At 41.9% G+C, this 27,105-nt stretch overlaps 1 protein-coding gene across 2 annotated transcripts in view; it reads right to left on the bottom strand.

The window, feature by feature from the left end:
* The window catches only part of TRMT10A (tRNA methyltransferase 10A), a 251,783-nt gene that overhangs the window by 216,185 nt on the left and 8,493 nt on the right, over positions 1 to 27,105 (bottom strand). For both annotated transcript variants that reach the window (XM_086961601.1, XM_086961599.1), the window contains exons 2-3: positions 23,446 to 23,608; positions 14,426 to 14,497 (exon numbers count right to left, since the gene is read on the bottom strand). In XM_086961601.1, the coding sequence (XP_086817727.1) occupies positions 14,426 to 14,497; positions 23,446 to 23,608 (235 nt within the window). The remainder of the gene's footprint in view (positions 1 to 14,425; positions 14,498 to 23,445; positions 23,609 to 27,105) is intronic.

Below are 27,105 nucleotides of genomic sequence, written 5' to 3'. Positions count from 1 at the left end.
ATTCCTTATCGTTGGCTTAACTCATTTAACAAGTCGGAAAATCTTTCCCAAAACATTGATTGGGTGTAGTACATTTCAAAAAGTGTTTTAATGATCACAAACCCTCAGATTTACCAAATATGAAGATTTGTGAAAGTTAAAACACTTTGTATATGAGGCCATTTGGACCTTATTCAGTATTTGGCCGACTGGATACTCTGTCGCAAACGTGGCAAAAGTCATGACGCCTTACTACAAGTATTTTCTAAAAGGATAGACAAGATATTCGTCATGTTTTGATGGCGTATCCGCCTCACCAAACTTTAAACAAGCCCCTTAGACAATTACTACCCATTATAAACAATATACAGGTTTTTAAAATAATACATTATTATTCAGGTACTAATGTGCATCCAACATTAGGGTAAAATGTTCGTCAATGTTGTTAAATGTGAAGCATTACATCATTTTCTATTAAGCCATATGTGAAGGAGTTTTTAGAGAAGTACACATCCTGAACTGAATTACTTCAAGGTGTACAAAAATAAAACGGTCAAGGAAAATAAGACACATCGAAGTAAAGTGATTAGCTCAATATATTACAATTAGATCAAACGGGGGATGAAGGTATTTATGCCTAGGTTTCTTAGTTATATATTGTGCAATTCAGGCACTACATGGTTATCTGCTTGTGTTTTATGTTTAGCACTGATGAATAATGCTGTGTTAAATTATTTCAGGAGCTAGGTTAGTCACCTGCGTACAATAGATATAGTAGTGCACTTTAAATCAACTTCGGACTATAAAAGTTAAGACTAAAGAAAGGTAGAAGCTCTTATTATAATGTTAACCTGGGCTTTCCTGGTCTTACAAACAGACAATTTTAGAAGAGGATTTCTGGCTAATTGAGGGCAGTTAAATAATGAACAAAAAACAAATGGACAGAGTTGGCTCTAGGGTTACATTTTCAATGAGATGCTTCAAACGTGCAGTGCGATCTGTGTAAGCTTTTCACACTTACAAGTGTTATAGTTGAGATCATCTGGTCTCACCTTTACAGGCTATATATTTAACGGCAGCATTACGGAGCGATGTAGGCAGTGTCTGCGATGCATGGTCCTCTCCGTTGTCGTCTCATGTCACTCTCACACTAAGGATTTGTTTCACTCCCCACTTCCCCTCAATGGGTCTTGCATCCCTTTATTTTTACCAATTCTGTGCTCCTCACTAATATAGGGAAATCACAGGAGTAGCAGTAGGGGTTAGAGAGGCTTCAATGAACAAAGGCTGCTGACAGGGAGTTACAGACTCACGCTTTGGAGCATAATGGGGCACTGGAGTCCACAGATATGAAATGGTCGTGGGTCTTGAGGCAGGGTGACAGAGGTTGTCATTTGACACACTCAACACCGAGGCAATGCACAGGCTTACACATCTATACTCAGAGCAGTTATGAGGGACACTCCTGCACTCTGAATGAAGCAGTATAAGCCTGATTTTTCTTTTACATCGTAAGCTGATCCACTGCATGACCTACTCAGAGATGCGGGAGCCTCTTGCTTAAATCAGAAAGGGTGAGGGGTGGCTGCACCGCTACTAAACATTAGTGATGTAGGCCACTCATACTACTGCAAACTTAGTAATCTTCTGCCATAGAAGAATTTTGAGGCCTGAGGTGGCAATGATAACCTGTAAGGTAGGAGCTGTGATAGATCCTAAACAAAGGTGGATCTTGAATTGTGCCTAGCAACACAAGCAGCATTCACATTACAAAGACCACCAAAAGCATACCCAGAGAAATATACCTTGGATCCCAATGGCAAACTCATACTATCTATTCCTGGGATAGGAGGGGAACACCTTCCATAGGAAGACGTACGTGAAACTTTTACTGAGTCTGCTCCTGAGGACATTCTTCAGCTGATTTAGGACCAACTGCCACATTGACCTTTTCATAGCAGCAATAGAGGTTGTCATTAAAGACAAGTATATCAGGATATATGTACTTCTTTGAGCCCATTTACAAGTGGCCTGTTAAACTACCATGCCTGCACAAACACCTGTTTACCCGGGACTGCAATTATTAATGGTGCTGTCTTTATCGCATCCGGTAACTACCAAGTGTGATACGGATCACATCCCTTCATTACTTTTCGGAAGATCAGACCGGTTAGAATATAAAAAGGGATAAAGCCCAGCATCAGGGCACAAACATTTTGGCAAAAGTAGCGCCAACATTTTCATTTTATGTGGCACAAACTCAGACTATGAGATAGTTATTGCATCCGATAAATTCCAAAGAACTCAGAATCTGACTGGTATTGTATGCAATAGTTATCGCATCAAGCGGGTCCAACTTCTAACTGAGCCCTATGCCATGTGTGCTAGCTAGTGAAGTGTTAAAGCAAACAAATGATGGACAGAATACTGAAAATGCAACCAATCTCCCCCAGTCAAAAGATCTGTTTTAAATCCATCATTCTTTTGCCCACTACGCCACCCCAGTTTGGACCCAGCCATATGCAAATCATTCTTGACCCTGTTACCCATGGGAACAGTCCAGACTGAACTGCCAGGCCAGGTCCTCCCTGGACCGGAAACAAGCATTCTAGGACCGGTTTCAGGGTAGGTCACCCTTCTTCAGCCAGGCTAGCTTGAATCCAGTACCAATATGCCGGTTTGCGGCAGCTAATCACCTTTGGGGATTTCAGAAATAATCCATCAAGACTACGAGGCCCAGCAATCTTTGCCTGTGTTCTATCGGGACGGCCCATACAGGGCGGGCTTACGTATTTCAAAGAAAGATGGTCCTGAAGACACAGACCTTTCACATGCCTCTGAGGAACAGGATTTTACCTCGAAACGCGTCAGGCGAAAAGGACGCTGTTGAACTGCCTATGCGTTTGGTGACACTATTGCCCTCATGCCAATAAAAGGTGTTACACCAAGAACAGCGTTGGTGTGCCTTCCAATACAGGGTAACCTCGAAGCAGACGTTTTTGGCAGCAGCCCAGCTGTCGGGAGTGAACCACCCCGTAGCAGGAGGCCAGGAGATCGGTAAATACAGGATCTTCGTATTGGGGACGCTGTCATGGATTTAGAGGGGAAGCATGTGCATCGAGGCCCATCTGGGGGCTTGATATTTTCCGGCAGCTAATCACCTGTGCGGGATTTCAGAAATAATCCATCAGCACTACGAGGCCCAGCAATCTTTGCCTGCGTTCTATCAGGACGGACCATATAGGGCGGGCTTATGTATATTAAAGAAGGGTGGTCCTGAAGACACAGACCTTTCACCTGCGTCCATGCCTCTGAGGAACAGGATTTTACCTCGAAACGCATCAGGCGAAAAGGACGCTGTTGAACTGCCTATGCGTTTGGTGACACTATTGCCCTCATGCCAATGAAAGGTGTTACACCAAGAACAGCGTTGGCGTGCCTTCCAATACAGGGTAACCTCAAAGCAGATTATATATATATATATATATATATATATATATATATATATATATATATATATATATAAGTTTAGTGTAAACTGCTTAAGAGCTTAAGAGGCAGACAAAGTTAAAGGTGGAATCCTGTTTTGAGATAGTGTAGTGTGAAAATGTGTGAACCGAAAGGCACTAATATCAAAATACACACAGAGTTCACCGGCATCTCTATTTTTCCAAATTCTGTCTAAATCCATTCAGTTGAATTTTGCGAAATTTTCATTAAAAAAAAAAAACGTAAACGTAGGGGAAATGGAAGGAGACGTACACACCCCTACTATGGTCTTGAGAGGGGAAGGGCCCATTTCTAAATGCATTTTCAACGCCTATGTGCAAGGCCATGGAAAGGGAGTATTACGACCCCTCCCCCAGCCACTGGGTAAAACTAGAAGAAAGGTGAAAGGGAGGTACATATCCCTTGCCGACCCGTGGAGGACTGATTTGCCTCCTCCAACAAGAGCGCTACCATTGGAGGTATGTGGACTTGATGTATAATCTATGTTTTAACATTCTTTATTTACTGAATGTGAAATGTAGGAACGTGTTATTTATGATCCTCATCTATATATTCTTCATAGGGGTATTATACCGGCTGACCTTTATTCATATCGGTCCGCTTCCTGGAAATTTTGGTAAAGGAATCCCTGACTCTCAACGATTCATTATTCAATTATCGTCAAAGTTGGAGGTGGGCCATTGGTGTTATTAAGAATGAGAATTAGAAAATTTGAGACTATAATCAGGATGGGAAAATTTTTATCTTCAGTATATTATTTTATTTTTCCCAATCCAGAATACATAAATTTTACCAAACAGAAGATACAATACTCTGACAATGATAAAGGATTGAAAAATTAGTTTCTCCTTGATCGAATGGTATCATTACAAGGTATACCACATTAGTACAATGATTCATAGAAAGTTTAAAACTTTTATATGAGGACTGTTGTAAAGAGATACAAATATCTCATTGTCATCCTAATTAGAATATCGATATTTGAAGGATGTCATTTAAGGCTCAATCCCCCGATATATAGTAAGCTTTAAGTTGGGGATGGTGATGCACATCTATGCCTGGTAGTATCATCTTAGCCCTTCAGGGGAAGGAATATTGAATATTTTTGGAACAAAAGAGGAGTGAATGTTGATGACTGATACCCAGGAATGTGAATGAATTGAGGAATGAAAATAAGGGCCCTTAAAACAATTATAAACTGCACAAAGGCATTGATTAATCATTAAAATAGAATACAGTTTTTTTAAGAATGTTATTGGAATGTATGGTTTTCAATTATAAAGATGATTATGTATGTTGTCCTGATCGACCATATATAAAAATAGAATTGTTATGTATGATACATATTTTAATAATTTATGTTTTCCAAACAGGCATATATGACACTGTACCAATTTTAAGAGAAACATTTAAAGTAAAACTCCTGAAGAAGGTGGCTTAGAAACATATAGCTCACCGAAACGCGTCGATGCCCCAAGTTTTTTTATAGTAAAATTCAAGGAACATTTGAGCCTAATCATAAAAGGATTGATAGACTCCAATGTAATTGATTCCGTCGAAATAACGTATTTATGAATATTTTTATTGTGTCACTTGTTCTGGTCTCTCATGTATATTGACATTTATTTGTCATATGTAGAAGTCTGTTGGAATATATTTTTTAACTCCTTCCTTTTTAAAATTTGTTTATATCATTGCTTTTATATTATCAATTGTGGTTTTAATAAATGAACTTTTGTGATATTCATAAAAGATATTTGTGTTTATAATTAACTTATGTGTTCCGAAATAATAGTGGATTAAGTATACTTGAATGTTCTTTGTATGATTGAATGTGGTGAAATTTAACTGTTAGTGAGTTTTAATCCAAGAGAAACCTCTACTTATACATTTACCCTTGGTAAGGCAAGGGATGTTTCTTCACACCTTCTTTCCTACTTCTCTCCCTAGAAGGCCTGGGAGAAAGAAAAACAGTTGGTAGTTAGAAAGGTATAGGCAAGAATGTGGAACTGCCATCTCCAACCCTTGTGCAGGTTGAGGAATTTATAAAATAATGCTTGACAGTAGGCACAACCCTACCCAGCTCATGGGAAAGTATGTGAGGGTAATTGCAGGTGGGGCACACAATCCTTCCAGGCCTTTCTGAAAAGCTGGTAAGGTTAAAACAATAATTGTTTTTATCAAAATCTTTCCTCATCAACTGAAACTCTTGGCTGTCGAAATTGAAGTACAAATGTATTGTATGGTGGTAATTTATGCAATAGGTATTTTAAAATCGCACCCAGTGAGCAGGAACAACATGAGTGAATTTAAAAAATACCCTTTAGACAACTTAACATTCTTTGCACAGCTTTTTGTTATGTTTTTGCAGGGAGAGCAAACTCTCAGAGCATGGTCAACTGTTTTTGCTTCTTGTGGGGCCTGCTAGAGTCCATAGAGACTTTAGCTTTCCTAGCATATGCTGCTTTTTTGTACACAGGTATGACAACTCCCTACAATGTTTGTTTCTTTACCCTTTACTAGCGAGACACCACAGCTTCAGTCAATTGCTCCCTAGAGCTCCTCCCTCATCAACCGGCAGGAGAAGGGAGACCTGGTATGCTGTCACCTACATGGTCACGACAGGCATGGAAGAAATATTGCTATGCTTACTGCATTTTGCAACAACCACCTACTGAATATAGCAAGAGACATAGTAGTCTTTGCAGCATTCATATTACTGATGAACACATGGAACAGCTCTGGGCTCACCAGATCATCTTGTTCCTTTCAATGTATGTAGAAAAAGGATGGTCAACCAGCTACCAGTTGCAAAGAGCAGCTAATTGCACTGATATGCAGCAACCAAAGCTGTCATGCTCTGCTCAAGAGGATGTGACATCCGACTGACAAGCAGTGCCAAGAACGTTTAGTTGTGCAGTTGTAACACAATGCATGGTCGCACAGACATTTGCAGATCCTATGTAATGAAAAAAATCAGTGGGTGTGTTTCTCTCAAGTGACACCAACACTCTGCTGACACTGCCAGGCTTTCCTGCATTTGGAAGTATAGTGCTTCTGCGTAAATCTCGAACAAGGAATTAAGCGAGGGCCCCGGATCATGACAGATAGGATCTAATGGTTATGAGATAAGCTGAGGCAAATATATGATAAGCGGGCAACCCAAGGTCATTTCAAAGTGACTAAGATTCATGCTCATGAGTAGAAGAGGTCAGTCCAGGAGGGGCCCAAACACTATGGTAGTAGACAAATGAGAAAAGCCCAGATGCAAAGCTAGGAAAGATAAGGCAAATGGAACTACACACTATGGTGGTAGGTCAATCAGACCAAACACAGAAACAAAGATAGCGCTGACTGGGAGATGACAGAGGCATAATGGTAGAGACAAACCCAGAAGCTGAGCTAGGGTCCAGCATGAGTCTACAGTGGTAGATCTATCAGGCAAACCAAGAAGCAAAGTTAGGTCAGTCCAAGACAGGAAAATCCAGGCACGGATGGAAAAGCCTATACAGAAGAGGAGGTGAGTAGGTAGAGCATAACCTCTGGCCCCTAAACTAACAGAAGGTCCATAAGGACACCAAGACCGTGCGCAGAGGAGTCAATTACAGTTAGGAGGCAGGATGGCAGATTCTTATCTTCCAGGTTGGGTGGTATAGTTTTCTGATGAAGTGATTAGAAGAGGAGCAGAGCTTCTAGCCATAGATTTCTTCCGGCCCAAACAGGAAAGACGTTACTGGAAGGCACCCTTAACCTTTTGCCCTTTATCTGGGTGCCCTGGGTTGAGATGTTAAGTAGAGATAATGTGGGGTTTACGTGGAATATTACGACATTGTAGAATGTATTCTCTGAAGGAATTCTAGAGTGGCAATTAGATGAGACGGTGCATGAAGTGATGGTGGTCACTTAACCAATGCTGGAAATAACCTTACCTTCTTATCCACAACTGTGGTGTGATCAAATTTTCTTTACATTGTAGGAACGAGGGGGAACCTGTACACCAATTTGCCACAGCCAAGATTTGAATTTTGCCTCGTTTCTGGATTCACCAGAATTTCATCTGGAATTCTGCATCTCTCCTGGGTCATTGCTTGTAATATTGCCAGAACATCCCGATTTTGCGACCTTTGACGCAAATTAGTGAAGTCCAATTAGGAATTTCAGAGCGGTTCAGCATGCAACAAAGTTGCTGTGAGCATGGCTCCATGCAGAGAATTACGAGGCTGCAGTACGCACATCAAACTGAGTAACAAGTCAGCCCTGTACGCAACACTCTTCCTGTGTGCTTTCGCTCCTCGTTGGAGAAGGGTTGATCAAGTGGTGTATCACAGCAGGTTGCATGACTTTCCTATTCAATGCAGTAAAGACTTCTCCTACAAATTTTGGATTTGCCTGCCCTGTCTGATACTTATTTGGGACAACATGATAACATGTATATAAATGGTGTAGCCTTTCTCCTTCGTTATACTTCTTGGTAAAAGTTATTTTACTGGCTATTCTTTTGGTATAGAGGGTGTGCTAGCACACCCTTTTTTGTCTGAACTTGGCGTTTCCTTCCTTTAGACTGGCAAAGGCAGAAATAAGTGTTTGAGTAATATCTTCAGGCAATTGATAGCAACACACTCACTAATAAAAAAAAATAAAGCCCTACTTGTCCACAATTAAGGACCTGAAGGTAGGTCGGTTTTAATACATTACCTGTACAGGAGGTGAAGGTCCACGTTACTCAAGAAAGTGCTGCTGGTGAAATCATGTATGGAGAAGCGCGGGATGAGTATGCCACCATTCCCAAAAGCTTTGACAAGAGGTTTTATCCTACCACGAATGTAGGATTGGAGAGGCATATATTTCTGCAACGAGCGCAGCAACCTGGTGAGTCTATTGAGGATGTTGTCTCCTCATTGAGGAAATGACAGTCACGTGCAACTATCGTGATCTCAGGGATGAGATCACATGCAATCAATGAATTGAGAAAACGAATAATCATAGGGTGTAGGAAACATTATTCTCCATGGACAATACAGATCTGAAATCTGCTTTGAGACTGCAAGGGCCATTGAAAACTCGGATTTGTACTTTAAAGAGTTGTTTTCTCCTTCAATTAATCTGCAGTTTAAGAAGGTCACAGTGCAAAGCGATAAGGACAAGCACTTTCGAAAGGATGTCCAGAAGAAAAAGCAACTTAGGACAGACTATCATTTTCATACCAAGAAAGAACATAATAATAAGGTTTTTTGTTTTACGTGTGGGAGTCGAAGTCATGAAGGGTCTGCAAACAACTGTCCTGCAATTCATTCCACTGTGTGTCGGGTCCAAAAAGGTAGCGGTGTCCAGTGTGGAAGAGCAAGTGAAGACAGAAGTGAGCAGTGGTGTGGTGCTGTGTTTGAAGAACAGGCAGACCATGTTCAAACCATTCATCTTCAATTTCATCAACACACGCCTCAACCGATCATAGTGCTCAAATAAGTTGGCACCATACACTAACACATCATCCTGAAAATATAGCACACCCTCTAGAGTCTAAACAAGAGTCTTGTTATCACCATACACAAACAATTTCACTCCTGGGGGGTTCAAAAGCAGTGGAAGGAACCTCTTAAAAGTGTTGCGACCAGTTAATGTAAAAAGTGACGGTGGGTTGGAGCAAGTGTATATGTTACATGTGGGAAAGAAAGCCTTCTCATTGTAATGTATGGACAAATGACATTGAAGTCTGATTAATGGCTGATTATGGTTCACTATTTACATTAATTGGTCCCGACACTTTAAAAAAGTTCCAGCCATTGCCTTTGAACAATCCAGCAGCGAAATTGTCTGTGTATGGTGGTGAGCAAATTGAACTGATAGGAGATTTTTCAGGCCACCTTGATTTGCTGTTTGTAAAGTCTATGTTGCAAAAGAAGGATCAAATTTATTGGGGTGGGATGACCTGCGTGATCTGGACATACTTTTGGATCCCAATCAACATGATTGAGTCATTTCTAGGAAGAAGTTGAGTAAAATTGGTGCAACTCAATAAATGAATACAAGAGCGAATGAACCATGGATCTGAACGTTTCCTGAAGTGTTCATGGAATCTTTGGGGAAATTCAGTTTTTCAACACAGGATTAAGTTAAGAGAGAGATCAGTGGTGCATAAAGTTTTGGCATGTGCCAATGAATCCGAGTGAAGAGTTATATCAGACCCCCCAGGATATAGCGGCATGGATTAGCAAATTTAGCGGCACAAAAATGGAAATTTAGCGGCACAAATATGGAAATTTAGCGGCAATTTTGCGGCATTTTATTTGGCCATTTTTCCTACAACAAACACAGAAATCTTCGTTTTTTTAGTTATTTAACAACATGAAGCTATGTATGTATACTAATGTAAGCATTCCTCCATAGAAACACTCTTGATTATGGGTTTAAGTAATTCCCTTTTCCTACAGCTTGAGGCCCGCATAAGGCTCGAGTGCCCCCTTCTACATGGGCATGCCATCAATATTTATATATAGGTACCCAACCTCACGTGCCCGCGCTCGTCAAACCGGGCACCTTGGAGTACAGTACTCGAGGTGCTACAAAGCAAAAATACTTTATGGCCGCAACACGTCGCACATCTTTACAGGCGCACGGATGGGCTTGGGTGTCATAACTTTCCTTCCGGTCCGTTTCCGATGAAATTCGGAGTCTTCCGTGTTTTGGCTTGCCTGGAAACATGGAGCCACGTTTGCATCATATTTCAAAGACAGAACAAAATATAAGTAGGTAGCTTTCCAAATTAAAACACCAGGTGATCGTATTCTTTGATTGTAGAAAATGTTGGGGGAGAGGATGTGGCATAATGGCAAGAGCTGCCCATGTTGGGACAGGCGAACCAGGTTCGAGTCTCGGCGTCTGCTCAACATCCTGTGATTCAGGGCACATAACTTAATCTCTCCATCCCTACCCAATTTTTTTTTTTAACGAAACTGGTGATCACTTATAGCGTTCTACTTCTTATATATTCGGTTGTGGTCGCTATATATTAAAAAAACATCAAAAGAAGAGGGAAAAGACGATGGGGGAGAGATACGGAGTTATTAAATGATAGAAAGAGACACTGACAGGGTAGAGCATGATCGAGTGACTGTCAGCGGATGATAGCGAAAAGAGATTGGAAGTCGTATTGAGAAAACCTGCGATCATTTGGAAAGAAGAATAAGATGCAGAGGGAGGGAGTTCGGCATGCTCAGCACTCTCCTCCCTCACTGCACACACAGAGGCACGAACAATCCCACCACACCTCCCAAAATAGCCCTTCTCAAAATAAGGAAAAAAACAGCAGCAGCTTTTTTATTTCAAAGAGTAAACACGGAGGCTGCGGGGGTCTGGAGGTTATGGAAAAAGAGGAAACCATGGTGCTTAATCAACCGCGCGCACACTTCCCTCCGTAAAATTAACCAGACATGCATCCCTGGAGCCCATCCAAGAGTTAACCCTCGCAGTAACTGTAGTAGCTAGCGTTCTGATAGCTCACCGTGCCTAATTGAAACCAGTATATATGATCTATGAAATCTGCTATTCACCAAAAGACTTACAGAACAGTTGTGAAAGTAATTGTCAGACCCCATTCGGGTGCACGAGCAGAGAGAGGGCAGACGGGCTACTGCCACCAACTGGGGTGATTACGTTAATTAGGCAAACACAAAGAGATGTACGGAGCACTGCAGCTTTTCAGCCACTCGCCCCCAGTCACGGCGGAGACAGACACACCCTCCTTTCCATTGGCTCACGGCAAAATGGCGGATTTCGCGGGCGTTTTTGCAAATATCGCGGCATTTGCACGGATCGGCCGATTTTGCGATTTTTTTGCAAATCGCGAAATCGCGATAAGCTGGAGGGTCTGGTTATATGAAGAATTAGAGAAGTAATGCAAATTGGACATAATTAAACATAATGAGAGTTCAGCTTGGCTTTCTCTAGTGGTGTTGGCAGGCAAAACTACCAAACCACTTAGTCTGTGTGTTGATCTTCACGCTTTTAACTAAAATATATGGGTGAATAGAGAACCATTGCCCAATGTATCCGAAATGTTGAGTACTCTAAAGGGAGCTGTAAGGTTTACCACTCTTGACATGTTCGCTGCCTACCACCAGGTAGCGTTGATGGAGGAATCCAAGCATCCCACATCATTCGTAACACCTGAAGGAGCTTTCTGCTATAAACATATGCCGTTTGGTTTGGCTTCTGACTCCTCTGTATTCCCCGAGGACAATGAGACTCATGTTTTATAATCTGGAGGTTGTATTATATTTTCAGGATGATGTGCTGGTGTATGGTGCCAATGTGTTTGAGGATGCCGATCAGTTGAAGAGTGTATTGAAGATGTGGACAATGCATTGGTTGACATTACGAGTTGATAAGTGTAAATTTAGTAGGGATGGTAAGGACCATTCAGGCCATCATATATCTCATATCATATATATTTGTGCCACATTTTACTGACAAGACTTTTCGTTTGAGCAGATTGTTGAAAAAGAATGAGAAATAGGTTTGGGACGGTGAATATCAATCGGCATTTGAGAAGGTGCGGTCTGACATAAATATCAAGCCTTTTGATACAAGAGATAACAGTATTATTGTTACTGATGAAAGCAATGTGGTTGCTGTTATAATGTAAAGAAGAAAGAACTGGAGTGAAGTTATAGCTTTTGCTAGGACTCTTTGTGGTGCAGAAGCCTCCTGCTCCACCACAGAAAAGGAGGCCTTGGCGTTATGGTGGGGTGTGCAGCATTTTAAGGATAATGTTTGAAGTTTACATTTTACCATACATACTGATCAGAAACCGTTGGTGATTTTTAGTACTAAGAGTGATGGTAAGACCACTCTTAAGATAGCAAAGTAGCAGTATCGCCCTCAAGAATATGATTGTCAGATCGAGTATGTACCAGGGAAACAAAACATTGTTGCAGACTGTTTGTCGCATTTACCCCTGAATGAACTGGATCGCCATAATGAGTTAGAGGATGACATTGAGTGTGTGTCAGACGTATTTAATAGAGCTTTACAGGAGGTTGTTATTGCAAGGTGTGGAGAATGTCAGAAAACATATTCAATTGAAATATGGTGGAGGAGTGGTAAAAACAGTATCAAGAAAGGCTGGTGGGTAAGGATCAAAAAACCTGGTTGTGTTAGATCTGGGAAGTTTAGGTTTAGTTCTCCATTCCAAGTTGTGGAGGTATTGCCTAAGAATGTGTGTACAAGTGATGGCAGGGTGTGGAATAAGGACACAGTGGTGAGAGTTCCTGCTTAACAAGTTGAATTTGTGTGCCGACAAATGGAGGGTGATGAATAGAACTAATCACTCAATAATCACCCTCAACATAAATGTTCCGTTCCTAAATGCTTTGAGGATTTTGTGTTGAACTGAGATTCACAAATTGCTTTGTATTTTCCTGCAAGCGATTAGGTCATTTACCTTTCATTTTGTTTTATTCCTAAGATTATTTAGTGGAGTTTATGTGCTATTTCTTTTTTTTTTGTTTGTGTATCATTGAAAGAAGTGATATACAAGGAGTTACTTGGAATGTTACGATGTTTTACAATGTATTCTGAGAGGCAATTCTAGGATGGCAGATTTATAAGACAGTGCAGTGGGTACTGGTTGTCGCTTTGCCTACAACGGGAATAAACGTACCTTCTTATCCACAACTGCAGAGTGGCCGCATCTTCCGTACAGATAAGATGTCAGGCAGTATAGAAAGGAGGAGAAAAGAAGTGGACGTGCCCAAAAGAGTAGCCTATAATGTCCCTTTCAAGTGAGTCAATTCAATTTAGCCAGGGCCCTGCGAGGATGAGAGAAGTGCACCCTCGCTCACTGACTTCAGGACGGGGCTCAAGATCTGGCTTTTCCACTGAGACCAGCAGCAAGCACCTGGATACTCTTGTGGATGACAAGCAGCACTTTACATATACTACTTGACTGATTGATTGAAGAGGTGCCACACAAGGGCTGCAATAAACAAACCTTTGGAGAGAAGGAAGAAAGTAGGAAAAAACAATGCAGCCTATCAATATATCTGGCTAAGTACATTTAAAATCAAATATAAAAGAAAAGGCCAATATATTTAAGATACACAATCTCTCTGTGTGGTCAAGCACACGGTTTGAACAAGCTCTGCAGATGAAGCCACCTAGGTCACTAATCACGAACTATGGAATGGAAACAGAACAACAATTTAATGTAACAGGAGTTCTAGGGCGCTCGCCTAAGGCTACTTCCAGCTCCAGGATACTGCTGTGCAAGGCCAAAGGCCATTCACAGTGGGTTCTGGAGCTTGATTCTTGGGCTCCAGGTAAGGATGAAGGCGAAATTCTATGTCCGGACCTTTACATCTGGATACATCCTTTAGTCATGTTCAGGTCTTCCAATATCCTACATCAACATCCTCACTGAGCACAGCTAAGGGCCATGTGGATGAGGCACTGGTAGGGGCTGGATTCTGCTCTGCATGGCTGAACGGCACTGAGGGATGAGAGGCTGGATACGGGGCGTGGCCTACACAAAGATACTGCTCCGCACTGTTAAAGGTAAGGCATCTTAGGTCCTAAAGGCATATGGGCTGGGCAGGGGTAATGTTCATAGTCGCACTTCAGGGATTCTGTCAACAAAAGTACAACATTACAAAACAACTGAAAACAATTTGTTCATGAGCTGCTTTGGGTGGCCACTAAAATTACCAATCAATGTATGTTATAAAATACTCTGTAACACGTAAGTTCGAGAAAAGTTATGAAGCTACGATCCAAACCTGAATATGAGTGACATTCCCCAGTTGTAATTATCTATACAATCAAAACACCCCTAGCTCATGAAATCACACATGAAATATTATAAATGGAATTAGTGACATGACAGACATTGTAGTATCAGTTGAAAGCAATGAACACCAAAATACAGATTTAGATTCCATACCTGCACAGGATGCATAGCCCTGCGATTTTCTGAGTAACATCTTTGGATTTGCTTGTGAAGTTTTTTTACATCCTATAACACCAGAGATTAGAAAAAAAAACGTAATCGTTTTTTGTAGAAAATGTACTTTAACATCAACCGTCATAGGAGCATTAAGCCTGTGTTGACTGTAATTTAATTACAAGTGACATAACAATGGTTGATATTAGCTGAACTATTTCATAATTTTGCCACTTTCTGTACACACGTGGTACATGTTTTGTCCCACAAATATATCTACATTTTATAGTCAAAATATGGGGGCACGGGTGTATTCAACTTTCCTCCCCATAGCAAAAACAGCAAAATAAAACCTTCCAATTACAGCACTCGTGCAAAGGCTGGCATATTTGCTCAAAACTGTGAATGATTATTACAGCTGTAATAAGTAAGACAAGAGAACTAAATTGTGCTAACCTATTAAATTGTGCCACGTGGCTATAAACTAGATTAGCATGCTCTTAGTCTGTTTCGCAACATCAGATGGAGAATCACGACAACATTACCCAAATGTTTGTACATCTACACTAGAAACAAAAGCCCATTTCGGAGGCGTACCCTAAACCCATGCCTTGTTACCAACTTAGAACCGTTATCTGCTTATAGACCCCCAACGTAGCTCATTACAGAAGGAAGGTCGTATGAGACAAAACCCACACTTCAAGCTTATGCTACAAAAAATAAAAATACATCCTTCCAGTTTTTTGGAAGGTATATACAGAAAAAAATATTTAGCGTAGCCTAGCAAGTAGTGGAAGAAGGCAGGGGGGAAGAAATAAAAGTAAGAAATTACCCACTAGAAATTCAGCTCTGGAGTCAGAATCCAGACAGCAGGTTTTCTACTGTGGCACACTGTCCAGCGTCTTTCTGAATTACTGCCGGCGGCGGCCGCTCTCATTGAGCGTGCCCTGCACACTATCCAAAAGCATTTGATAATTGATAGCAGACCGAAGTATCCACCGTGAAATACTCTCACAGGGAATCTGTTTGAATCTAAGAAAAAGCTGTTTTTTGTTTCTATTCACGAAGAATCACTTTTAGAGGAAGCGTTTAGTAGGTATTGTGCAATAAGCACTAAGGGCCTGATTAGGATGGCGGTGAACCTGCCATCGGTTCACCGCCATTGTGCGACCATTCTCCGCCCGCCAGATAAGGAAGGCGGTCGGTGTGCTGGTGGACGGAAAGCCATGGGTCCGACACAGGCAATTGTTATGATTGCCTGAAAGACCCGGCCAGCATACCTAGAATGGTGGCGGTGTCTAGCAGGCACCGTCCGCCACATTAGGATGCTGTATTCCGACAGCCTTTCATGGCGGATCATCGGCTATTCAAAAGTTGGCAGATATTGACTTTGGGGGCCAAATGCGGGACCCCCTGTGCAGGGGCACTTTCGTTTTGTACTTTATTTACCTGCACCAGGTGGCAGGCACCGCGTGGTGCCTGCCACGTAGTGCAGGGAAATTATTTTATCACTGCGGCGGATGCAATGGTAAACATGCACAATGCGACCGCCACAGTGGCAGTTGTAATTACTTGTGCGGCACCGCATGCCATATAGGGGACAGGTCCCAATTCCTGGGACGATGGAGGATATGGTAATCACCCCCTAAGTGCCTATAAACTCTGGTGAAGGTGAATGTCTCAGTTTGTTCAGGTGACAGAGAGGAGCAGCAACACTGGCTTTATCAACTAAAGTGGAGAATGTACTCAGAGGAGAATCATACATGGATTGTATACTTCACTCCTACTATGTCTTGAATATCCTCAGTGCCCTGGACAGGCTGAAACATGGATACGAGAAGTTGTTTTCACAGAGGTGAAAATATTGTTTTATCTGGCTACTTTAATAATCTGTATTATGTTGTCCGAAGCAAAATAAGACCTGGACCCCTTCTCTCCTGATATGCACGCACTGGTAAGTGAAATACCTAATGGGAAGTGCTTGAAGTGGTGATGTTGATCTTACAACATGAAAGAAAGCTCTTAACGGGAGGTCCAAATGATGGTGTACCACAGAAGGGAATCTCACAGATGGAAAGCAACCAAACTTTCACCTCAAGCTAAACCCTTTCAGTCGCTTAAGCTGAAAGGCATCACCAAGGCCTTCGTCTTCACTGGGGAACACCGCCAAACTTCCTTTCCAACAAGCCCTACCCCCCTTTACTGCTCCAAAGATAGTTTACGTTATGATGTTCCTGGCAACAGGTACCGCGAACGGACACTGCATAGGGCTCCGGTTTCCCCATGTATACATTGTTATCTTTATAGTTTATGTATGCTATTTTGGGAGGTTGAGGCTCACAATGTAATGCCTAATATTGGGCAATCTGTATGGAATCACTGTACAAAACTTAATAAAGAATGTTAAAAAAAAAGCCTTTGTCTTGTAGTGGAGCAACAAAGCGACCTGCTTCAAAAACCTTGATGCTAGGTAAACTTTTTCTCAAGCTGCCTTGCCTTGCCTGGACAAAAGTAAAAATTTTTAATTCATGTCAACAGTTCAAAAGGAATATCTAACGGAATAATTTTGAATTGCAGGGAATACTCTGACTTTATAAATGTGCACCCCTTGTTGATCTAGGATATTAGCTCTTTGATGGAGGAAGCAGCGATTCTTCACTTAGGTACAGTGAGAGGAGGATAGCAGGGAGCACACTGGTTAGCTGGGGGAGCAATTACAAGATCTGCCAGGCCTCTAACAACCACCTACTCCTGAGGCTGTCTCCAAAATGACTAGTAACAATGGTTTCTAAAAACAAGCATTGAAAATGCAATAGGTCTTGCTCTCGTTTAAGTTAAAGCAATTCTGTTTGTAATTAGGTGGCTTTTTAGCTTTGCTTTTATTAGTGTTTTTCAAACTTTCATGTACATAACATGCATATGTATGCATATATGTATATGTATGCATGCATTTATATTTGTATTTATATAGATATGCAGATGTATAATATATATATATATATATATATATATATATATATATATATATATATATATATATATATATATATAACACACCCATATATATAAATGCATATACATACACACAATATATATATATTTTCCGCTTTGCCCCCGCTACAAGAACCCCATTAGCTTGAGGGGCGCTGCGACTTAGGGGACCAGTGGAGCTTGCTGAATCTTGGGACACTCGTACTTTGGGGTATACTTCGTAACATCATAGCCCGTACTTGCTCCTATCCCCGCAATGGCTACCCACTTTTCGATTGCATTCTGGGACCTGTAGGCGATAACAATTTAGCGCCAAACGGGAGGCATATGCATATGGACTGTACCTGGAAGGGGCGGAGCAAGCACAGAACAGCAAGGGGGATGCGGGTATTTATACCGACATATGAACGCCTTCTCTGTTGCAGAATACTCCAGGCACTGAAGAAGGCCGTCATTATGCCGAAAGGCATTCGTCTGTACGGAGGTGTTCCTTAATAAAAGCTGGCTCCAAACGGTTCCCCTGCTGTGGTCTCGTCTTTCTCTTTGGAGGGAGGTCGTGTTGGATTTAATAACGAGATGTCCAGTGTCGCGTCTATGAGGCCCCCGCAGCATCAAGATGGTCCGGGTTTCACTGGTCTCTGCTCCGGCGGAATCTTCGTTGTCTCCAGGTTACTGGATTTACCATGGGCCCACCTTCGAGCCGTGGATAATGTGGTGTGGTGTAGCAGCCATTCGACTGCTCTCTGGACAAGGTGGATTTTCCGCTTTGCCCCCGCTACAAGAAGCCCATTGGCTTGAGGGGCGCTGCGACTTAGGGGACCAGAGGAGCTTGCTGAATCTTGGGACACTCGTACTTTGGGGTATACTTCATAACATCATAGCCCGTACTTGCTCCTATCCCCGCAATGCCTACCCACTTTTCGATTGCATTCTGGGACCTGTAGGCGATAACAATTTAGCACCAAACGGGAGGCATATGCATATGGACTGTACCTGGAAGGGGCGGAGCAGGCACAGAACAGCAAGGGGGAGGCGGGTATTTATACCGACATATGAACGCCTTCTCTGTTGCAGAATACCCCAGGCGCTGAAGAAGGCTGTCATTATGCCGAATGCATTAGTCTGTACGGAGGTGTTCCTTAATAAAAGCTGGCTCCAAACGGTTCCCCTGCTGTGGTCTCGTCTTTCTCTTTGGAGGGAGGTCGTGTTGGATATGGAGATATATATATATATATATATACACACAGTTCCCATGTCTACGAACTGCTCCACAATTAAGGACACTCCAGTCAAAATTTCTTAGTCTCTACGCCAGGTTTATTTTCCTGCGTGCACACTTATTCAGTCAACAGTTTGTGTGTAGTTGAACGCTGGAGTGGGGCAGAATGTTAGTCCCAATTGTAGTAGGCTTCGTTCTTTCTCAGACAGGGCCCTGTCTGACAGATTGATTATAGTTTTTTCCTCCATGCTGTGTTACGTTTCCATATCAGCTAATACCTGAGGTATCGACAGAGAGGGCGGTGCCTCCCTAAAGCTGAGTCTGAGCCAGGTGAGGTGAGGTTTGATACCTCACACGGGATAGGTTTGAATAACCATCTGTCCTGTGTAGAGGTACTGTAAAAAATTCACAACTAAATTGAATTGTGAGAACTTGGTGCTGTTTTTCTTTTCCATGCACTTCTTGGACCCTTGTGGGTCAAATCTGATTGTATGCAGTAGCTTATACTTAGAGGTCCCGAAGAAAGCCGGGGTACATTGACCCAGGACGGCTGAAACTAGTTGACCATAACACCCGGCAGATTTGTTTATTGTCGAATTACCATTTTTAATCAAGTTCACCGGCAATCACTAATAAAGTTTTTTGGTTTGCTGTTGATACTTTTTTAACATCACCTTCACACATTGTTTATTTCTTGCACTGCACTCATTTCGATCTGTTCAATTGTTTACTTCACTGGTCTCTCCTTGTGCCCAGCCCACGACATGTTGGTTTGTTGCCAGAAGAACTGAGGTGATAGGGGCATTCTGGGAGTTCCAAATGATGACACTGGCCACGAAGGGCAGTTGATGGAAATCCTTGTTGTTTTCTCCCCTCCTCAGGGTCTTTTTCTGTCATAAAAACATTTTTGTGTCAATACTTATAGCGACTTTGGTCCTGAAGTGTGACGAATGATCTGATTGACTGTTAATTTTATGTCTCTGTAGTGTTTTATCTACTTAGACCACCAGGTATTTTTTGTGTTGAATATATGGATAGCTATAGACAAAGTGAGTAAACCTAAGTAAACTCAAGATAGGAAGAGAAATGAAGGAAAATGGCAATGGGAAGAGTAAGATATAGAGATTCAGAAGGGGAAGCCAAGATAAGGAAATAGAACAAGTATGGGGAAAAGAGTGGGAGAGGGAATGTTAAGACAAGGGGAAAGAATGGCATGAGATGGGGAAGAAAACGTAAAGTGGTGAAAGGGGCAGGAAGAAAGACGCAACAGTGAAAAGACAGACAAAGAGGCAAACAGAGAAAGGGTAGATGGACAACATGAAAAAACAGGCGGGGTTGGAGAGTCTTTAAGTGGTATTTAAAGCATATCAAGCTTTGAGTATTTTAGCTGAACCTAGACACTTTCAGATGAATAATTTCATGAACTTTAAAAAAATTTCCTTCAGAGAGACTCCCCAACTATCTCTATGCAGTGCTCTTTAAAATGTATTCACATTATTAAAATGTAAATTAACTCAATTTGTTGTTTCTGAACACAGCTGCATGAATATGCCCCCGCTAAATAGTGTTTCACTGCCTCATTAACCTACAAAATCTGTTGAAAAACGCCAGTAATATTTTAATAAACAACCCTGATAAGAAGGGTTGGCACCATCTCAATAAAAAAGTGGCAGCCCTACTCAGAGTTGTTTATACCATCCATAAAAATGTCACCAAGCCTCGTGACGAGTGCTGGTTCCAATATGGTTGTGACATAAAAGGTTCCTGAAGATTATTTTAATTGGCAACTACCTCATACTTTGAAGACTCTTCTTTAGCTCCAGTGACCTCGCTTCCAAGTTCTCAGAGTAATTTTTTTAAATTTCTAGTGCTGTTAGAAGGTTCCTGTGTTTTCTTCAGCCACGATGGTGTAAAGGGAGGGTCCAATAAGAGCTAGCATGTACATGCTTAACAGATATACTGTACAACCAAGAATCAGCATAAAGCTGGAGCGAACCGCAGTGATGGGGACTAGATGATGGGCCTGCTGTATATGCAGAACCAATGGGTTCGTCCGCCGGGTGGTCTGACCGTCTCCTTTTCAATCGTTAACATTTGTGCTTGCTTAGTTAAACAGCACACATTGTGCAGAAAGAGAGAGATCCACAAAGCAGGAGTCTGAACTCAAGCTGTGTCTTGATCAGGGATGCTAGTGCCCGTTTCTATGAATAGTGATGGAATCAGTGCTCTCAGCCAAGTCATAGTCATCCCTTGACACTGTCTGTACGCGCTCAGTGGTCGAGCCCTTCCTTGACCACTTGCCAAGCTGTCAGTTTTCAGAGACAGGCCTCGTCCAACACAACATCAGCAAAAGAGGAGCCAAGAGAGAATGAGGAGACAGGGATGCCCTACACTCCCATATTCTATCAACATATGAAACCCCTGTTTCGGCACCCTAAGTATTCTGCAATTGTAACCATGTCCATTATTCCAGGGTACAAGCGTATCAAACCAGCCTCTGATTCAGCAGATGTATTCCAGGTGCAATCTGTAGCAACAATGAACAGCAGTGACTAATATGCTATGAAAGTAGGAGAAACCTCACGTAAGCCACCAAGGTGGGGTCACTGGATAGTCATTCCAGTCTCATGAGCTTCTCATCATAGGAGTAATCTTATGTGTGCAGGGGTGGGGGTCTGTACATATGATCTATAGTCAGTTTAACTCATCAGCTAAAGAGTACTACAGATCCTAGTCAAAGCAATGAAGTGTAGTCATGTCCCTTCTCAATTGTCCTCGATGAAAAAAAAACATCCAAACCATCTTGGTCTTGTAATAGTTCAAAAATGTGCCTCAGAAATCCTCCATAATTATGTGCTAGGTAGGCTCATAGTTAAAACACTGGTGCATGCAACGACCTGTTAGTTACGTCGTCCTATACAAACCTTGCTGCAGGGATTTCTGTAGGAGGTAGACATGATTGTGTATGTGTGTCTGTATCATCCCCCTTGTGTCCAGAACTGCCTTTAACGCTAATTCATTTTTCACTGATGCTTTAGGCAAAATGTACTTACAATTTCACAATTTGCCACACATTTTTACAAACTTTCTCAAGGGAAATCAATGAAGTCCCCTGTTAACATGAACTTACCTTCGAATCATTTATAATCAAGGTTTCTGCCAAAATATGCTACTCTTTATTTAATAAATAAAAAAACATTCTCAGGAGAGAACCCTTAAAAAACAAACATTCTCAGGAGAGAACACTTACGTCCCTCTGTAAAAGCATATTTCAATTCTTTTCTGTTTTTCATCATTATTAACGCCTTAACATGCTTCAAACTTTATCACCCATTGCCCAAATATTCCATGGGCACGACTCCATAAAGTCCATGCAAATTTGCCTTTCAATCTCATGAAGTCTGAACAAAGATTCATCTTCGATGTACTTCACGAATTTCGAAGGGACACACATCTTGTGCAAAATTCTATCCAGTTTTGATCAATACTCCGGTTCACTGTTCATTAAAATATACGCTGTAGCCAGCCGGATCTGATAAGTGGGACCTAATAGGGATCTTCAAGGTAGGTGATCTTTGGAAACAGGGAGATATCATCCCCTGGCCTGAGCTACAGCATAAGTACCAATTGGTGCGGTTCGAAGTTTAACGATATTTGCAAGTGAGACACGCACTACCGGCGATCCTTTAGAAGGGGACAGACCTACCAGAAGTCTCTCCCCAAGAGGACAGACTGTTAAATAAGCAAATGCCTCAGAAGACCACCTTACTGACAATTTAAAACGTTGCTTAATCACTCTCCAGATGTTTTACAGCAGTTAAAGGGGAAATCTGTGTGAGATGTAGGAGGTTTCAATGATGGTGAGTGGATAGAGGCCCTGGCAGCACCCAAAGAGATGGACATATGCTCCGGATTTAGATTAATTCAGATCTGAATCCTGCACAACTCATACTATGCTAGAACAATGATGTGCGGATGGAGAGGGACTGCCTGCTTATATGGAAACGTTGGGCGGCAGTGATTGATTTCCAGGGGTCGTTTGGTGATGAGTCTATCAGTGTCAGCAAAGTAATGCATTTTGAACATTTGGGGCAAAACAGAAGCCACTTGGACACACAGGATATGGATGACATTGGGTCTCATGGTGGCAAAGAGAAATATCACAAAAGCTTGGGGATCTGCTCGGACACCAGATATGTAGGCATGGAAACATGATTTGGACAGGTGTACATTGAAGTAGCGAGTGGTCTATGAAAGTAATGTGTTCCCCAGAAAATTTGGATGGGTTATAATACCTAAAGGGGCAATCTATGTACAAATGAAGACCAACGGCGCGGGGTGGGATCCGGGCTCAGCAATGACAGGCTCGGAAAGCACACACTGGCTAAGGAGTATCAGGGCCTGTGTGGGAGGGGGGGGGGGCAGGTGAGGGCACAGCAACGCGTGGCAGTGTTATTCATGCAGACTGCAACAGTGTTTAAAGCCTTAATAAAATCGACTTATAAATAAAGGACGGTGTATCCCCAATCATCCCAAATACTGCTTGAAACAAAGCAAATCAAAGCATATATTTGTACCATTGCATACTTCAGCCATTAAAATCTCGCCTTATTATTATTTTGTACCATAATCTCAGTGAGGAAACTCGAAACCCTGACACCATTTTCCAGTTGCTGTAATAAATAACTGGGAACGATTCCCCCAAAACATAACACTCTTGGCTACTGGTCTGGTTAAGAGAGGTAGGCTTAACCGGATATTTGACGATAAAAGATCCCAGTACAAAGCTGCGGAATGTGTATTTAGTTACCTTTGAAGCCATTAAGTTATCAAAGCTGCAGTCTATAAAAAGCCGAAGTGTGCTTGGCACTACGTCTCTGCGTATTCTTTTCCTGGAATCAGAACAGACGTTTGCTTCCGTTTGAGACTGACGTTCTAACTTTCTCTTCTGGCGTTTCTCTTTTCGTTTGATCCTATAATTTTAAGAAGGAAAAAAATAGAATTGTGCTTATAAGTAAATGTGCTGAGGGAAGAATTGACAAATAACAGAACTGCGGTCCTGTATCAGGTCTCAGCCGTGGGTGAACAAAGTACAAAGGTAGCCGTGCAAGGCCTGGTACCACCAGTATCTCACAGGTAGCACACTCAACCTCTGTATGAATACAAGGGTCACTTTCAGGAGCAAAACACCCAGCAGATGTCCTATTGCAAACCACCAGTATTATTAGTTCCTATAACTTGTATGGACAAGAAAGAACAACAGGAATGTTAGTAATTTTCAAAAGGGGGATTAAAAACTAAAAACAGCCTGCAGTCCTTTGCATAAGGGTTTCCATTTTATGGGTGGTTATACAGGTGATTCAGCCAAGAGAGATAAACACTGACAAAGCCAAAAATTATAGATTTTTCTTAAGCAATCTGTAACTTGATATATCTGCCTAGACATCCTAAGCATAAGTACATCCTCAAATATATAGCTGCAGGCTTACTTTTCCAAGTGCACCCTCATTATGTCGATGCGCAGCATCATGTGGCCTGGCACACAGGACTCGTGTGTTTCTATAAATTATCATGTAGTGCCAGCACATGCCAAGCTCAAGCCATCACATGGCAAGTACAAACAACCATCATATGTGAAGTACACCCATCATAGGCTTCCTTCAGCCTCGTCTACTTCTGCACAGTAACCCAATATGAATAGGTTCTGCGATCCTATATTTAACTACAGACATGTATGCCCAGGTAAACACACTGCTAGCCAGGCTTATCCATGTTATACTAGGTACAACCTTTTAAGTTCAAGGAAAATCTGCTCTTAGCAGGTTAAGCAGTTTGTCACAGCACCAGCCGTGATATACCCAGCTTCAGTATCATAGATCCCAGTACAGCCATTACGGGCTAGTTACTGCCATGATACCTTGATAAAGTCTCATATACCTAGGTAACACATAAGATGCTATTTATCAAATAATATGCCTGGGTATAGCCTCATAATCAAGGCACAACAATCATACGATAGCTACTGAAGATTTTTGCATACGTTTGTATTTGCTACATTATAGCAGTCGCTATGCGGCTTAAAGGTGCCCTTGGCAAAAACAAATTTGAGCACCTGTGATCCCAACACATATGCAAATCTATAAAACTCGCACTTGGGGGCGAAGACGTCACAACATTTCTAGCCCACCTTCATCACTGATGTGTTACTGCGTGAAAAAGACAGAAAAGAAATGTCAGCGTTGTTACATCACAAAACAAAAACTCTTGGTTTCCACAAGGCATCCCCATCAGCCAAATGGTCAAGAGGTGGGTGAATCTATCACACTCACTTGGCTTTCCTAGGGTATACTCATACAATACTATATAATATATAGTGCTGATCTGTGGAGATACATCAATAATCAAGCTACTGAACAAAATAGAAAATCACTTTCTGAGGTCCCTTTCATATCTAGGTTCAGGTACCCCTCCGATTCCCCCTAAGACTTGAATTAGGCACGAAACATAGCTCGAAAACAACATAGTGCACTTTCCTGTTTTGCACTAAGCTTCAAACAAACTCACTCACTAAAGCAGAGGTCTTCAAACTTTTTGATGCCGAGAACCCCTTGTAAAACCTTTTTAGGGGTAAGGACCCCCTTCCGACAAAAGTTTCTAGAAACTGGTACTCCTCATCATCATCTTTTGACAACCATAAATGTGCCTGTTAGACCTCATCCATCATTCATCCACCCACACTTTCACACATCCATCCATCCTTCCATCCATCCATCCATCCTTCATCCATCCACCCTTTCATCTTTCCATCCATACATCCATCCTTTACCCATCCACCCTTCCATCCATCCACCCATCATTCATCCACCCACCTTTTCACACATCCATCATTTATCCATGCAAACTTTCATCCATCCATACATCCATCCACCCTTTCATCCTCCCATCCATACATCTATCCATCATCCATCTACCCTTTCATCCATCCACCCACCCACCCTTTCAATTTTCCATCCACCCATCATTCATCCCCCCACCTTTTCACACATCCATCCATGCATCATTCATCCATGCAACCTTTTATCCATCCATACATCCATCCTTCATCCATCCACCCTTTCATCCATCCATCCACCCATCATTCATCCCCCCACCTTTTCACACATCCATTCATGCATCATTCATCCATGCAACCTTTTATCCATCCATACATCCATCCTTCATCCATCCACCCTTTCATCCTTCCATCCATCCATCATCCGTCCACCCTTTCATCCATCCATCCACCCATCATTCATCCCCCCACCTTTTCACACATCCATCATTCATCCATGCAACCTTTTATCCATCCATACATCCATCCACCCTTCCATCCATCCTTCATCAGTCCACCCTTTCATCCTTCCATCCATCCACCCTTTCATCCATTCATCCACCCTTTCATCCATCCATTCATCCTTCACCCGTCCACCCTTTCATCCTTACATCCACATACATTAGATCTGGCCATGACCTGCAAAATAAAGGTTTTCGGTTACCATAGAGGGTAGAAGGCACCAGCTTCTGGGACTGCTGCCTGCTTCATCCTATTGGTGTTTGCCAAGGAGCCACTCAATGTAATAGGAAGATCCCTGCCCCACTTTCCAATCCTACTGTCCATTATAAGCCAAGGTGATACAGCCTCACAGAGCATTAATACCCATCTCTGTTTACAACATCAGTAGCCATTTTGTCTGGTTGATTAAGAAACTCATTTACTACTTTTTAAAGGTAGTTATGTAGAGCTGAAATAGGCGCCTAGGCATCAGTTTGGGTAAATAAGTAGGACCAAAAAATGAACTATACTTCTTCAAAGTTGCTCCTGGGGGGACGGATCCATGTCAGATGTTTAGCATATCTCCATTTAGATAAATGTAGTATCTTAAAAATGTAGCATGGATCTGGCCCTCCAGGACCAACTTTAGAGAACCCTGAACTAGACCGCAGGTTAAGTTCTAATGAAGTTAAATTTTAAATATTTTCAGAGAGATAATAAGTTGGGATTTAGTCAAATAAGCAGTCATTTTCTTGGATAGTCTTAAGCTTAGCAGGGAAGCTTGGTTGACAATTTTTTTTCTAGTTTTCAATAACCTAGGTCACAGACTTTTCATTCTCATACTGGAACAAGTAAATTATTGTCCTTTAAAAAAGAAAAAAAAGAGAGAAAGCCGTTTCTGTGGATCCGACTCAATTAACTATCACCAAAATGTACACCCAGAACAAATCTAACAATTATCACAAACGATCTGCAGACAAAACAGTCACCCCTGAGACAGCACCTGAAAATATTTCAGGACACTGTCCACCTACACAAACACAGACCTTGGACAATGAATGGCAGTAGGAAGCACCCAGTGCTCATCATAATAGTGAATGTAGCTGTGAAGCTACTGGCCAGGACCCTTAATCTAAGGCGAACTTGCAGATACAAACA

Source organism: Lissotriton vulgaris, chromosome 3_1, assembly GCF_964263255.1.
Source record: "Lissotriton vulgaris chromosome 3_1, aLisVul1.2, whole genome shotgun sequence".
Classification (NCBI taxonomy): domain Eukaryota; kingdom Metazoa; phylum Chordata; class Amphibia; order Caudata; family Salamandridae; genus Lissotriton; species Lissotriton vulgaris.
This window is presented reverse-complemented; position numbering and strand designations above follow the sequence as displayed.